The sequence below is a fragment of the Athene noctua genome, chromosome 2 (assembly GCF_965140245.1).
Source record: "Athene noctua chromosome 2, bAthNoc1.hap1.1, whole genome shotgun sequence".
NCBI classification, from domain to species: Eukaryota; Metazoa; Chordata; class Aves; order Strigiformes; family Strigidae; genus Athene; species Athene noctua.
Window position 1 is genome coordinate 158,007,799 of NC_134038.1, and position 16,184 is coordinate 158,023,982.

At 51.0% G+C, this 16,184-nt stretch overlaps 1 protein-coding gene across 2 annotated transcripts; it reads right to left on the reverse strand.

The window, feature by feature from the left end:
- Positions 1-496: 496 nt before the first annotated feature.
- ASB10 (ankyrin repeat and SOCS box containing 10) lies at positions 497-10,287 on the reverse strand. Of its 2 annotated transcripts, none has more exons than XM_074898173.1 (5): positions 9,962-10,287; positions 4,793-5,060; positions 3,743-4,247; positions 1,380-1,493; positions 497-1,150 (listed from the first exon to the last, which is right to left on the reverse strand). In XM_074898173.1, exons 1-5 carry the CDS (start codon positions 10,257-10,259, stop codon positions 965-967), a joined length of 1,371 nt encoding a protein of 456 aa, XP_074754274.1. In that variant the 5' UTR covers positions 10,260-10,287; the 3' UTR covers positions 497-964. The 2 variants fall into 2 exon arrangements, with proteins under 2 accessions (XP_074754274.1, XP_074754275.1); XM_074898174.1 differs by lacking the exon at positions 9,962-10,287 and adding an exon at positions 6,348-6,687.
- Between the last annotated feature and the right edge of the window lie 5,897 nt (positions 10,288-16,184).

Sequence of the window (16,184 nt, forward strand, 5' to 3'; positions counted from 1 at the left end):
ACTCAGGCACTCCTCGAATCAGAAGCAGGAACGGAATCCGCTACAGCAACTCTTTAAAGGATGGTTAGTGCTTTGATTTCTTTATAACCGTGTCTTTAAACCACAGGAACAAGTGTTACCCCCTACCTTGTCTAGAGTGCAGCACAGCCCATCAGCGGCGTGCGGACCTGCACTGTGCTCTGGTAGATGCTGCCTGGGTTGTCGCAGGGGCTGGCTGCTCTGTGCCCAGCGGGCTGGCGTTCTCAGGACATGCTTCCTCCTCGCCCCACACCAAAATCATCAGTGCTGGCACAAGCACTGCTGTCCCACCCTGCTGCAACCCCAGACATGATACTTATGTGGGAAGTGTTTGTTGTGCCTCAGCACCACACATTTCCCTCTGTCTTCTGAGAAGCAGGCGGGTGCTTAGGTCTGAGGGTGCACATGCCACTGTGGATGGCAAGTCGCATGGATGAGCTCTGTCAGGATAGCAAGGCAAAAGTTGTACTCTGGTAGGTATAGAGAAAGACTAGGGTTTATTCCAAACACCTTTGGGTACAAACTGTAAACAACTTGACTAAAAACAGGATCCCAACAAATGTCCAGGACACCAGAGCTGCCTGGTTCAGGTTGGAGCTTGTAGATTTGGGATAGGGAGACTGATACCCTACCACTAAAGCTGTGATCTATGCAGGTATATTTGCTCTTTGATCCACAGAATGCCCTAATCCCCACATCTTCCTTTTGTTACTGAGTCTGGAGTATGTCCTCATTAGTATGGGTAAACAGAATGTTCCAAAGTAGGTGCATGAAGGAGAGCACAAGGCTGTTGGGACAGGGACATAGCACCAGGTTTGAAATGGGGGGCTGATGGGGCCTGGCAGGAGGTATGCGAGGGGAAGGGGTTAGCTGGGAAGGCACAGACTGCACCGGCAGGGATGGAACATCTGCACAGAAAGGCACAGCAGGACTGAAACCACAACTCTTAGTAGAGAACATCCTCGAAGCTGAGCAGCAGGAAACGGTGCAAGGCCTTTGGCAGGTGCAGCTGAGACAGGACCAGAAGCAACCGGCCCTCCAGGAACGTCCTGAGTGCGCAGCGAGCCAGGTGCTGCAAGGAGCGAGGTCTTTGCTCCAGGGAGAAAAGTGATTGGTAGAAACGTGGGTATTTCTACAGAAAGAGGAGAAAGGACCAGAGGCAGACAAAACTGAAGATATCACCCTGGGAGCAGAGGTAGAGCCAGACATCCCTTTACCTTAGTCATTATGGTGCATCCTCCCTGTCCCCCAACACCCCTGTGCCCTGTACATCTCCACCCAGCCCCAGCCCGGCTGTGCCCCAGCATCCCCCCCAGCTTCCTCTGGCACCTTGCCGCAATAGCCCCACTGCACAACCTCACCTGTACAACCTCTGCTGGAACAGCTTCCACCCAGTCCTCGGAGACGCGCACGTGGTCGTAGGTGTTCATCAGGGCCTCGATGACCCGCGGGCAGGTATGGCAGTACCGCAGCACCTGCACCAGGGAGACAGCAGATCAACACCAAGGTCCAGCAAACCCCACCTTCACCTCCTAAAAAAGCTGTCCCAAAACAGCCTTGGTAAGTCTAGGGAACTAGTGTCCTTCCCGCATGCTGTCCCAGGAGATCAAACCACCAATGGTGGGAAGTGCCAGAGCACCACTCCTGCAAGGAGAGTGACTGAGCCAACACCCAACATGCACAGCACAGCACATCTGGGTCCCCACAGCCTCTCCTCAGATGCAGGGACTAACGTACATGGCTGCGATGCAGATCTCCTTCATCTGCCTCACTGCTGCAAGTCACTTGTAAGCAGCCAACACTCTGCTTTATGCATTTTCCTAGTTAGAGTATAAGCCATTCTGGACAAGGGCTGACACCTGTCTCATCTGCAGCAAGACTAAGACATACCATGCCTCTGTTGAGGGCTACGGGGGGGTCTTGGGGATGCTTTGTGCCTGCTCAGCTGGGGGCTGCAGAGACATCATAGAATCATCTCAGTTGGAAAAGACCTTGAAGATCATCCAGTCCAAACATTAACCTCACACTGACCGTTCTCAACTCCACCAGATCCCTCAGCGCTGGGTCAACCCGACTCTTCAACCCCTCCAGGGATGGGGACTCCACCCCTGCCCTGGGCAGCCCATTCCAACCCCCAACAACCCCTTCTGCAAAGAAATGCTTCCTAAGAGCCAGTCTAACCCTGCCCTGGGGCAGCTTGAGGCCATTCCCTCTTGTCCTGTTGCTTGTTCCTTGGTTCAAGAGACTCATCCCCAGCTCTCTGCAACCTCCTCTCAGGGAGCTGCAGAGGGCGATGAGGTCTCCCCTCAGCCTCCTCTTCTCCAGACTAAACCCCCCCAGTTCCCTCAGCCGCTCCCCATCAGACCTGTGCTCCAGACCCTGCACCAGCTCCGTTGCCCTTCTCTGGACACGCTCGAGTCATTCAATGGCCTTTTTGTAGTGGGGGGCCCAAAACTGAACCCAGTCATCGAGGTGCGGCCTCACCAGTGCCGAGTACAGGGGTGAGATCCCTTCCCTGTCCCTGCTGGCCACGCTATTGCTGACACAAGCCAGGATGCCATTGGCCTTCTTGGCCACCTGGGCACACTGCTGGCTCATGTTCATCCAGTTGTCAATCAGCACCCCCATGTCCCTCTGACTGGCAGCTCTCCAGCCACTCCTCCCCAAGCCTGTAGCGCTGCTGGGGGTTGTTGTGGCCCAAGGGCAGCCCCCGGCATTTGCCCTTATTGAAACTCCCCCAGTTGGCCTCAGCCCACGGCTCCAGCCTGTCCAGGTCTCTCTGCAGAGCCTCCCTCCCTCGAGCAGATCAACACTCCCACCCAACTGGGTGTCATCTGCAAACTGACTGAGGGTGCCCTCGATCCCCTCGTCTAGATCATCAATACAGATGTTAAACATGCTGTACCTGTACTGTGTGCAGTGGGTTTCCTAAGAGGTACGGTGCCTGTGTTAGCTGCTACATGGAGCCCCGGGAAGACATCACACCTATGTTATGCCACACCTCTCCGGTGTGTACCCTGCCCACGTAGGTACAAGCCACACGCCAGTGCTGTGTATCTCACACCACCAGTGTGGCCTTCTGAGCACACCCCACCCCTGCATAGCTGCACAGCGGCAGATCCCCCCCAGGCTCTTGGCTCCCACTCCCTATGGCCCAGGCCAGCAGTAGCTGTCAGAGTCTATTCCGGCTCTACGAGTGATCCTCATTATCTGGCGTTAATAGGAGATTAATTAGTGTTAATTGTTGATTTTCCTGTATTTTCCCAAAGGGGAGAGCAATCTGCTGATCTCCGGGCTGGGTAATTATTGCACTGCTCAGGAATTAAGACAGGAAATTAACCCTTTGTTTGCTGGTGTCTTGCAGAGACAGCATGAGCTGTAGGGTACACCCCAGAGAGGAAACATATCCCTTGAGAGGAAAAGGACCAACACTTTCCAGGGCAAGTGATGATGGAAACTAGGTAAGTACTGTCCATGCAGCTTAGCAGACAGAAGCAAGAGCGTCCTAGAGGAGAACATACCCCAGGAGAAAACTTCAGGGAATCCCTTACCAGTAATGCCCATTACCCCCCTCCTAGACCCTGGAAAGAGAGTGGCAGGACGGCAAGCAGGCTGGCACAGAACGAGCCATGCCGTGACACAGACATCCTTGCTCTCATTGGGACCCTGATGTTCACAGCCTTTCCTCCCCACCGTGCTCCTGGCACAGCTGCGAGCCCCGCACCTTGAGGAGGGAGCCAGGCCAGATGCGGATGGCACCATAGTTGAGCAGGGCTTGCACCACAAGCTCTGGGTGATGCTCAAGCTTGTAGGCAGTGGCTTGCAGGATATTGTGCAGTGCTGTGTTGCCGCTGTAGTTCATGACGTTGACATTTGCACCCCGGGCCAGCAGTAACTCTACTACTTGAGCATTAGCATTCTTGCAAGCCAGGTGAAGCGGGTGCTGCCGGTCCCTATCTGCAGCGTTGATGTCAGCACCGCTCTCCACCAGCAGCTGGCAGACCTGGTAGTAGCGGTCCATGTCCTGGGGTTGGTGGGGCTGCGCGCAGGCAGCATTCAGTGGCGTCTGGCCCTCCTCATTCATTGCCTCCAGCTCTGCCCCGTAGCGCAGCAGCAGCTGCACGTGGTCTGTTAGGCCATGCCGTGCCGCTACATGCAGCACTGTGTCGTCTTCCTCCTCTGTCCGACTGTTCACACTGGCACCATGCTGCAGCAGCTGCTGGACACACCTGTGTGGGCCAAGACGACTCAGTGACAGGCTCTCCTCTCCAGCTCCTATCCTACTCCCACCCCTGTTACCCCACACCTCTGTACCATCCCACAGCTTTCCCTTTTCCCAGGAGCCCAAGAATCCCTGCTCTTCATGCCCTGGAGCTTTAAGCAAGGATGACTGGTGTGCAGAGATAGCATCATCCTAATTCTGGCTAACTCTCCACAAATCTTAAAGTGTCATCACAGAGACTGTTCCCACCCAACCATGGAGGCCCATCTGCACAGCGCATGCACAGTGTGAACCATCAGTTCTGCACTGCTGGTGGGTAACAAGACTGCAGCACCACTCTCAGCTGCATCAGCTGAGGACTAGAGTTTGCAGTCATCTGTTGGACTTCTGAGGTGATCCATGTCCAGGAACAGGCAGTAAGGTCACCCCAACTCAGCAGCCATCGCTGCAGCCACCAGCCCAGCTGCAGGGATGAATGAATAGGGACCCCTTCCACACAGGTTGGGGCTTAAGGCGGAGGGAGACCCACTGTACCCCCCCTGCAGAACTCACTCGATGGAGTCTGGGCTCTTGCAGAGATGCAGGGGCTTGTATCCATCCTCAGAGACAGCCTCGGGGTCAGCACCAAAGCCGAGCAGCAGGCGCACGCAGTCTGTGCTGGCTGCTGCACAAGCCTCATGCAGGGCGGTCTTACCCCCCGGTGCGAAGTTGACGGCAGCACCCCTGAGCAGCAGGAACCGCAGGCAGTCTGTGTAGCCCCGGCTGGCTGTGATGTGCAGCGGTGTGGTGAGCTCCTGCTCATAGCTCAGAGACCACAGTCCTGCAGGGAAAGAGAGCTCAGGGAGTCATGTCCAGCCACAGTGCACAAAAAGCCCTGGGCCCAGACCTGCCTTTTTCCCCAGGAAACCTGATGTAAATCCCCCCTTCAGAAGAAGCTCGGGTTTCCCCTCAAGGGACTGCTTATCCTGCCAGGCCCTTCGCCTTCTACTGGCCTGCCAAAGGCAAAAATCTGGGGATGACTCTTAGGCTGCACAGCCACACTGACAGGGAGCTCAAAGGAGCAGGAGTGGCAGAGATGGTTCTCAGAAAGTTCCAGGTTGACATAGCTCTGAGGGACCTAGCGGAGTTGAGAACGGTCAGCGTGAGATTAATGGTTGGACGGGATGATCTTCAAGGTCTTTTCCAACCTAGATCATTCTGTGTTTCTAAGAGTGCTTTTCACGGGCAGCTCAGGTTTTCTGTTCACAGGGGTATAGCAGATGAAGGGCCTGGGGCACAGGCAGGGCTGAAAGCAGCAAGGTGGCTGGAAAGAGCACCACACATGAAGTACCACAAATACAAGGAACAGGCAGTAAAACAGGTGGACAGGAGCTTCAGACAAGCCCTGAGCATGGTGCAGACAAGCAAGCTTCAGCACAGATGGACATCTATGGCCTAGGAGAGAGCAAGGGGCTGAAACCTGCCAACTCTCAAAGATGCTGACCCAGCTGGAACCCTTGCTGAGCTGGTGCAGTCCGCAGCTGTTACAGGAAAAGGGCTCCTTAAATCATGCTTCTGCTCCCCATCCAGGCTGGGCTGGAGGACCCTGTCCCAGATTGTGGGACATGTTGAACGCTACATCCCTCTCACCTCTTTCTTGCAGAAGCAGCGTGTGGTCAACTGTGTTTCACAGGGCCAGGTTCAAACTGAACTATCTCAAGGATGTAACACAGGGCTGTGATAATTCCTGGCCAAGCACAACCCACAGAGAGAACCAGCAGCCCAGCACAAGCTGCACACAGAGCCAGGCTACAGGGCCAGTCACAGAAGGAGCACAACACAGAGCTTGAATCTCCTTTTCTCTGGCAGGGAACTGAAGCAGTTTCCAAGCACTTGCACAACCCCTGCTAGAAGGGTCAGGTACCCTGCACATACCTCACCCTCCCAGACATGTGCACACTCTCCCAACCACATCCCAATGCTCTCACTCCCATCCTCACTCCTCCATAACCCAAAGAGCACTCATAACATAAAATCCCGGCACTAGCAATGCCCTGCAGCGTAAGTAAAAGGCTCTGAGCCCCTGTTCAGCTGGGCCACTCTGCCTTCCCACTGCCCTCCTGCATACTCAGCCAGCGGAGGTTGAAGCGGTAGTTCTTCCACTCTTCCAGGTCACTAGTGTCGAACACAGCATTGGGACTCAGGTTGTTCCGAGGGTCGCTGAGGATCTCGGCCACAATCTCCCGATCCCCAGTCAGCAGGGCCTGCCAGTAGGCCTGGGCAGGGCCATCCACCTTCTGCGTGCAGATGGGCTCCTGACTCTTGTCTCCTCTGCCTGTGATGCTACCCATGGCGCAGCACCCAGACTCTCCACAGAAACCAGGGCAGGACTTGCTGCTGCCTCCCTGGCCAGGCTCTGTGCCTGGGGATACAGCCCCACCAGTGCCCTGTGCTCTGGCTGACAGGCTGCCTGCCTGCCCTGGGGCACTGCGCAGGGAGGGAGGACATGTCACATCCCTGTTTGGCCCAGGTTGGGTACAGCTCAGGTCTCAATTCTATTCTGGGAAACCTTGTGACCAAACGTTTCGGCCAAGAGGCTGATAAGGACACTCCTCTAGGGCAGCTGTATCTCTGCAGTCCCTGGCTGTGGAGAGAAAACCCCTAGGCTGGGCAGGGTAGCACAGTAGCCCAAAGGGTAGAAATGGAGACAGGACATCACTAAGAAAACAGAGAGGGAAGTAGTCTCATGCCCAACTAGTCTGCTGTCACCCAGTTGCTGCCCAGACCACAACTCAGCTGCTTCCATACACCAGCAGCACATCTTTGTCCGGCCCTCAGCTCCTTGGACATCCCCAGCACTGCACACCCATTTGCTAGTTCCACCTGAGCCCTTGGCACTAGACAGGTTTTTAAACAAGCCACAGGAAAGTTCTTTTTAATCACAGGTTAAAACCAAATGACAGGTAGAATAGGGACAAGGGTGGGAAACAGTGCATTACAAGTGAGGTAAAAACACCAAAAGTAATTATCCTTTAGACCCCTTTCTACATTTCCTTGAAATTGTCCCCAACACTGGACACTTAAGATTCAGTTGGACAGGGTGCCTAGCCATCTCATCTAGTCCATGCTTTTTCCAAGGAAGGTTGGACCAGATGATCCTTGAGGTCCCCTCTAACCTGGTATTCTATGAAATTCAGCCTTGCAGAGAGATCCTGTATGGTTTTAGTACTCCCTTTCCCATCCTCTGACTTAGGAGGAATGAACTACTCAGGGTTCCTCACTGCTGTCCTTTCATCCGAGGTGGCATTTTCCTCTGTCCCCACTTAGTTGTATAAACCCACCCTGCTCCTACTTTGGTTACAGAACAGCATGCTTTGCTCACAGTTTGTCAGCACTGTCTGCATTTTGTTCAGACCATATGTTCTAAAGAATGTATCAAACTGCATGGAAGACTAGTAGCATTTAGTTTAATTCTGTGTCATGGAATTATTCAGATCATGCATCTAAAAACAAGTTAAGTGACCCCAATAGACCACCAAGCAACAATTACCTGGGAGACCAGAGAAAACTGTAAGATAGGGAACTTTACCCTTCTCAGTAATGAAAATAAATGACCAAGTTCTATACTGACAGTCTCCAGCATGCTCCGTGCAGACTTCACCACCTTGTCTAGCTAAAATGTAGCACACAAAAGGTAAAAAGAAAGAAGCACCTGGCGGACTGTCTCACCTGATGGGATCCTCTAATTCCCTAAACATAGAAGCAGGCATCCCTCTAGAGCCTGAGGTTCCCAATCACAAAAGCATCGCCAGGGAGGTAAAAGGCTGTGTGAGTTAGTGTCAGTAACACCATACAATTTACACTTCCTCTGGGCTTCTTAAAATATCAATAGGGATAACTTGAGAAAGACCGGGTCGCTAGAATCTAGTTTTAAGGTCACTGGTGGGTAAGTTTTAAGGAACTGTCCCTACAGGCCAGTGAGGTACATAACCAAAGCCTTAGGTAACATGAAGGTTTGCTTTGTTTTTTTGTTCTTATCTGATAAATTTGGCATTACAGTTTTGGTCTGTGCTTGATGAATTATCTTGTTTGGTTGGGTTTTTAACGTCTTGAAACCTTGGCGATAAGAGCACATTCTGTGTGAAGTTGTTTTACATCAGCTGTTCCATTTTCTTTGGAGCACAAATCTTTACAAGCAGGCTGACTTGCTGTTCAAGTGTCTGTCAGCCCAGCATAAGACAGGAAATAAAACACGCAATTAATATTTTATTGACAAGTGGTCTCAGTTACACAAAGGGTAATACCTTTTATATTTTTATTCCTAAGTAGACTGCAACAGTTCAAAACCTCAGCTGTAAAATCTGAGATCTCTCTAAATAATCCTCACCACCCACAAGTAGCAGCACTTGCATCTGCAAGCCCACCCTATCTGTCTCTTGCTAGTGTGGATCCCCACAAAACAGTCATGGTCAAGCTTTATCAGTGTTCTCCATAGCTTTGTGACAGGACACTTGAAAAGAACCCAATACTCTGGGAAAGTGGTCTTTATCAACAGCTCTTCCATTCTGGCACAGGGGGGCTTTTGCCATCAGCCTTCTGTGGAAAAAGAGTGGTGCAGTTATGGCCCCTCCACACCTGACACTCCCCATCTTAAATTCTGGGAGTCTGCCTGCACCACACTACTAACAGACAGCGGCAAGGGCAAGTTCACCTCCAGCTTGCTAAGCACACCTCTCCCTTTAACACATCAGCTGTGCTGCTAACTGAAAAGCTCACAGAATGAGAAGGTAAGCAAAAGGGACCAAAGCGTGCGGAAGCACGTGTGGCAGCCACGAGATGTAGCTGGGCAAGGTACAGTGAAGTGTACAGATGGGAGGAAACACCAAGGATGACCAGCTTCTACCTCCTGTCACTCAGGACAAGCTTGCTTCCACCAGTCCCTCTGGTAGACTAGTTTTCTGCTCCCCTTGCCCCATCCATCTCTCAGAAGAGAACAGCTTGCAGGGTGCAATATGAAAGCAAGCAAAACACCAAATGCTTTTGTTTTGGAGCAAAGCCCCCCCTCCAGCTGATGGCTGTTAACCCTCCCATATGAACCTCCCTGCAACTTCTCAGAGTCAGTGTTTGGAGCAGAGCTCTGCTTCATACTCCAATTTCACCACAGCAGCAGGACTCAGCAGGTAGATATGGAGCAATTGTGCCTTGGTTCCCAGGCAGCTGAAGCACAGACATGCCTCTTCCTCAGGATATGGGTTAAGGCCTGCCTGAAGGACACTGCCAAGACCTCTCTGCTGTTCCCAAAGCATATCACAGCCTCCAGTTTCTAATGAACTGGACTAACAGACCCACTTTCAGATATAAGGCAGAAAAAGCCTCCTTATGCCACCCGATGCCTTCTCACCTAAGCACTCTCTCCATCTCACACATATTCACATCCATCTCAGCAGTCTTTAACAGGACAGTCCTGATGTTGTTCCACCCCATCAGCCCTTCCAAGGGCCCTATCCTCACCATTTCCTGGTAGATCTGCTTCTGGCCACCGTCAACAAACCTGCTACCATTTGTTCTACAACCCTAGAATTCTCCTTCCTCCTTCAAAAGCCTTTCTTCCCGTCCCTCTTTCACCACCCTGTCCCCACCACTGGGGATTCCTCTCAACACTTTCCTCAGGTGTCTGCATGCTCTCTCTAGTCCCTACCCAGGCATTTTCCATCCCACCATATCCCAGCCCTGCACACCCACCAAATTTCCTGCTAGTCCAGCGCAGCTCACCGCTCTTGGCCTCAATGATGAGATTGATGGCTGCGCTCTTGGTGAAGTACTTCTGCACCATCTCCAGGTCCCCAGTGAAGAGCGCATTCTGGACCAGCAGATCCCGGCACTCCAGTGGCTCTAAGCGGCTGTTCTGGCATCCCTGGCTGACTGGGCTCAGGCTGTGCTCACTGTGGTGGTACCAGGATCTTATATGCTGAGAGTACTTCTGCTGATCCAGCTGCAGCAAGCGTTGTGTGGCAGAGCTGAAAGGAAAGGTGCAGTCCATCACAGGAAACAAACAGGACAAGTCTGAACCTTACAGTAAATAAGCTGCAGCTGGCAAGAGCCTCTTATCCAAGGCTATGTCCTTTGCAGGTTGCTCCTGGGTTCCAGCTCCCCAGTGTCTGGCTGGATTCAGGCACAGGCCTGACTCACCCAGTATAAATAGTCCTGCTTGGCAGCTCCCCTTCACCACCTCCCCTCCTTCCAAGAGCTTATTTTCAGCTGCTGGATGCAATCACCAGCACACATTAGGCACAGGAGAGGGGTAGCAGAGCCTTGAAACACTCTCTATGTGCTTGCTTGCTCTGCAAAGTCTTTGCTCTGCGCTCTGCTCCCACTTGGAAAGCAACAGAGCAAGGTAGGGGCAATCACAGTGAGGGGTAGCTAGGGAAAGGCCTGCAGAAGTCATAAGGGACTGAGTACAGAAGCCTTCCCCACAGGGACCAAAAAAACCCTCACAAGATCCACACACTGTTCTTGGGAACCCAACTTCTTCACTAGGGCAACGAGCCTGGCTGCCTAGACACAACTGAGCAGAATAAAGCAAGGCACATAAGCAAGCCCTGGGAAAAGCAGCTCATACGACATCAACCAAGTTTCCTGGCAATAAGGAAGACACTCTCCCATGCAAATCTCAAGAGTTGGCAAGTGTCCTCAGGCTTCTGAGGAGGTGGGTCACATTTGGAGGGGTGAAAGATGTTGAAGCTCCCTACCCTGTCCTGGTTATCACAGCTCACTCTGCAGGACATAAGAGTGGATCCCATTAGCTAGGGTGTTGTGGGAACTTGACATAGGTCTGGGACCTGTTAAACTTTGTTGACTCTCAAATTACTCTCCTGTAACTAACCTGTTAATTCCTGTGCCCCTGCCAACATGAGAACCTTCCAGCTGGGCAGGCTTTGAGTGCCAGCAACGGGGGCTCATCTCCTGCTGCAGGAGTTTCAGCTGTACTCTCTACCCAGTCCTATAACTGAGAGTGGCTGGGGTGACTCAGACTTGCAAGAGTGCCTGAGGCCTAACAGGTGTGGCCATGAACCCAGACCACATACCTCTACCTGACCCACTGACTTTCTCCTGGACCATGCTGTCCCGCTGGACAACAAAGCTTTGTTAGAAACCATCACATTAGCCCATCTGACTTCTCCTGGGCCACACCATCTAATCCTGCAAAACAGGCAAGTTATGGCACTTGTTAATATTAAACTTACTTGGGGGCAGGCAAAAGAGTGAAGAGAGTTGTTTGAAAGGTTGTTTGGTTGCTTTTTTTAAAAAAAAAAAATCTGAGCCCATTTGATTTTTAGCCTGTCAACTTGGTTCCAAACTGTGATAGAGTTCTTTCTGGTGTGGCTGCAGACATGGATCAGAGGGTGCTAGGCTTTGTTTGTGTTCCTTTTGGTGGCTGTTTCCAGTACAGAGAAAAGGACTATGTAAGAAAGCCTAAAAGGGTCCCTGAACCAGTTCCAGGCCTGCTGGCTGCTCTCAAGAGCTGCCAGGCATGTTCCCCATTGCCACTACAGATATTTCTATGCCCATGAGCAGTCTGCAGCATCTCACCAGTGTGGCACTGGGGTCAACCTGCCAACCAGACCACAGAACTCCATTCACAAATGTATCTGTACACACATGCCCGGTGAATTTGTTTTTCTTCTGTGCACATACCCCTCCCAAACCCTCTTCCTGCTCAATGGTTCATCCCCCTTATGCACAAAGACAGTGGCCAAAACAGACAAAAGCTGTCCTGTCCCAAAACAGCATGTACAGAGTTTATCAGAACTATTTTTTTTTCCCCTTCTTTGTCTTTCCCTCGTGTTTCTGTCATTTCTACTGCCCCTTGAACTGCCTGGAGTCACCTTTTACCCAGGGCTGTCTTCATTTACCAGTCCTGCAGAGAGGGCAAGTATGCAGGGGGTAAAAGAGGCTGCAAAGGAGGGTCACAGCACAGAAGATAGAAATGGGTTTGGGTAGCCCAAAGCACAAAGGAAATGGGGCAAATCGGGCTGAAACCAACTGGAGAAGAACAGTCAAGCACGAGATGGCAAAGGGGACAGGCTGAATTACCTGCAGACTCCACCAAGCTCCCCCTCCCTGCACATGGGACCCACCTTGCTCAGCAGCTGCTGGAGTTCACATAGTCTCACTATGCTCTTCGTGGCCAGCTGCAGGATCACAGAATCATTTAGGTTGGAAGAGGCCTTGAAGATCATCCAGTCCAACCATTATCATCACACTGACCATTCTCAACTACACCATGTCCCTAAGCACTATGTCACTAGTGTCACTAGGATGTGACACTATCAGCACCAATGCCCACAGCTTGCAGCATGTGGCCTTGGCTGTAGCCATCTGACACCTTGACCAGGGCACTGATGCTCAAGCTGCTGGTAAGAACATCCCACTTCGTTTTGGATTAGGTACTACCAGGTCTCTGAACAAAGCAGAGCCCTTGAGAAGGCACTGTGGCAGGAAGGGTGGAGAGAGCATGACAAATAGCCAGTCTCCTCTGGCCAGATGAAGAGCTCAGCACAACAGCTCCAACTTGGAGTACAGAGAAGGCTGGATGCTGTTAGAGATGAGGAAAAAGGAGAAACTAAGAATTACTCTGTTTCTCTCCAACCTCTTTCCACCTCTTGCTGCTCCTGACAGTCAAACCAATGCCACCATACTTCCCCCAGCCATGGTCTTGGGCACAGTATCCAAAACTAGTCCTTCACACACCCTACAATTATTGAGGAAAGGCAGCTAGGAGGAGCACCCTGAACTGCTGGGCTGAGGCCAGGTCCATAGCCATCACACCCAAAATGCTGACAGAGGGCAGGCAGTGCTTTTGCACTCAGGCAGTTTCATAGACCTTGGGCTGTGTGTGTGCATTTCTGCCTTTGCACCAGCTACCCTGGAGATTTCCTCCCATTCTCATGACAAACAGCAAACAAAACCACAAACCAAAAAACCAAAACCAACCAAATAATGAAAAAAAACCTACAAAAACCCACAAAACACAACCAGACTGACACACATGCACACACCCATCCTCCCAGCAGAGTTTTCCTTCACGTTTGACAGGACTCTGGCATCTGCCCTGGCCCCACAGCAAAAGAGGTCCTTTGCTTGCTCTGCCTGACAGGTCACAGGAGGGAAGTCAGGACCATCTGTCCCCTCAGCACCATCATCTGGCAGGAATTGTCCAGCTACTGGCACAAGGCTTTAACCTTCAAATCCAGTTTACTGAGCCCACTCACTGCACAATCCACAATGAGCTGTACAGTCTGGGTGGGGGGAAAAAAAACAGGCACCTCCTCACTGGTTTTGCATAATACATTCACATCAGGGGCACAGGGCCTGTCTGATGCACAGATCAGCAGCATCCAATCCTCTGGTTTCAGTGATTTCAGGGCCTTTAGGAAGTCCTTCCTCAGAAGCTTTGGATCTGTCTGTGAGAAAGAAGAGGATCCTCAAAAGCCAGAGTGAAGGGGATCACATGCAGTCCCATGACCCAAAGCTGACCAGAGGGAAGAGGATGCACATCCTTGGGAAAAATAAAAATAGTGTTGCAATTTTTTTCAGTGACCTGTCTGCTTCTAAACATTGGTGCTCTCACTGCAAGAGATGTGTTTTCTCTTACTAAATCATCTATTTGTTTTATGATTACACCTGCCTTGTGTCAGGGGCCAAGATGAATGGAGTGAAACTGGAAAGATTTCAGTGTATTTCTTTTATGATACAACAGACCATGAGACAAACGTTGGAATGTCTCAGAGATGTTAGAGGAGTTCAGAGAATCAAGTCCTGTCTGCAGGTTTGCATGGGGTCAGAGGCTGAAATGTCTTTGATTTTGGGAAGGCACTCCCTAGAGTGTGCACAAGCAACCACCCCAAACCACCCATCGCCACTAGAAGCGAGGACCACCCACTCTTGGTACATGTCCAGACATCACACCTTCCTCACAAGAAGCAGTAATTAAGTACAAAGTATGGAGAACAAGGTTGAGTAGATAACTTCATCTGTGTCCCCCTGAGAGAGAGAGATGTTAAAACAAACCTGAGGTGCCCAGCCCTACAGCAGCTACCCAAATTAGTATGAAGAGACAGGTGAAAATCTGTCCATGTTGTGGGACAGAGCAGGGATGTTAGAATTGGAATCTCTAGCCCAACAGTAATGCAGGAGTGTCCATTTACACATGCTCATGTGCATGACAAAGCATGTCTGCCCCCAAAAGACAGTTTTAGGGAGAGCACCTTGTTACTGGCAAAGTCATCTATGCAAGCTACAAACCGAAACATGTAGCATCAGGTCAGAGACTACCCAGGAAACCATAATTTTAAGCAGATATTAGGTTGTCATATACACTAACATGGTGTATTAAATGCTGCCACCTTCAAAAGGTCCTGATGACACATAGTAAACTACTGGAGCCCATACTGTGCACTTTGTTTTCAAGTCTTGAACTATTAATTCTTCATTTTCTACCTCAAGCATTAATAAACCCTGGTTTTGTTCTACTGTTAAACCTACCAGGTGTAGAGAAGCTGCTGTGCTGGATTGAAGCCAAAAGCAAAGTATATACCTCTGTGGTACAGTAGATGAAAGGAAAGAGGGATCCAAAAGAACTCGTAAGAAGGGTGACCAGTAGCTAGGTCCTGCTAGTCTGCAAAAGCTTAATGCAGTAACTGTGGTAGACAGCTGCTGCTGTTTTGGGAAAGTCTTTACTCCTGTAAGCAGAGGTAGCAGAGAGACCTCACAGAGCTTCAGACCAGGCTTCAAGGAAAGAATAACATGTCTAATCCTCAAGACAATTACTGAGCTGAAGCCCTCATTCACAAGTAGGGCCACAAGATGCAGGGACTGGGTTAAGACCCTCTCGCGGGTAGAGGAGGTTGTTCTTCAAATGCTTCTCAGGACTGCTTCTCACAGCAGCACATGGGTTGTAGCAGTAGCCACTTTCAGTGATACCTTCTCTGCTTCTCAGGAGGAACTTGCTATGACAAAAAGCCATTTAGAAGAGCTTTCCAGGCTCACTTAATTCTGACACAAGTCAGCTCCTCATGGAAGAGGCTCTGACAAGGATAGGACATGGCAGGGATTGCGAATTGTGCAGAATTTGACGGGTTTCTAACCCAGCTGGAAGGGAAGTTTGAATGTACAAGCTGGCAGCCCACCTATCTCTCTCTCTAGGTCTCACTTCTCCCTAGAAGGTTTCTTTAAAAATTAATTTTCTTCATTTTCAACCAATTACTGACAGCTACAGCAACTTTGCTAGCTGCAGCATCAGAAGCAGGTGACAGAGGCCTTAGCCAGGACTAGAGTACAAGGGTCTGAGTGGGGAACACCAGCAGAGACTGAGCCCAAACAGTCAATTCCAGGTAAGCTAGCTCCAACCCTACCCACAGCCTTGCTCAGTTTCTAGTTCACTACCTATGCATTCCTACTCATGGTGCATGAAACACTGGGCTCTTTTCCTGACCTCACTGCCTTCTTTCTTTTGTGTGGCTTCTCATCTTCTTGGCCCACTGCCACATTCAGTATCTGTGGCTCCTCTCTCAACAGCTCATCATCAGCCTGGGAAAAAGAAGGCTTCAACACAGCACCTGGCAGACCCCTGGTTCACCTCTAACACCCCACTGTTCTTCATCTCCAACCAGGAACACCGTCCCTTGAGGCCACAGCACACGTTAACCATTCCCAGCCTAAGTCCCTCCCGCATATGGACACAAGTTGCACACAGCAGTGGTAAGCTGAGCTTTCTCCAGGAAGAAACAGCTACGAACACCTTCCTAAGCTGAGAGCTCTGCTCTCAAACCCCATCAATCACAACAGCCTTTCCATTCCTCTTCAGCATCTCCAAGCAAAACACTCAGAGTTGCCAAGTAGGAAGGTTCACAGGGCACACTCAAGACAGTGAGGGCCCACACCCCTCACCTGCAGGCAGATCTCT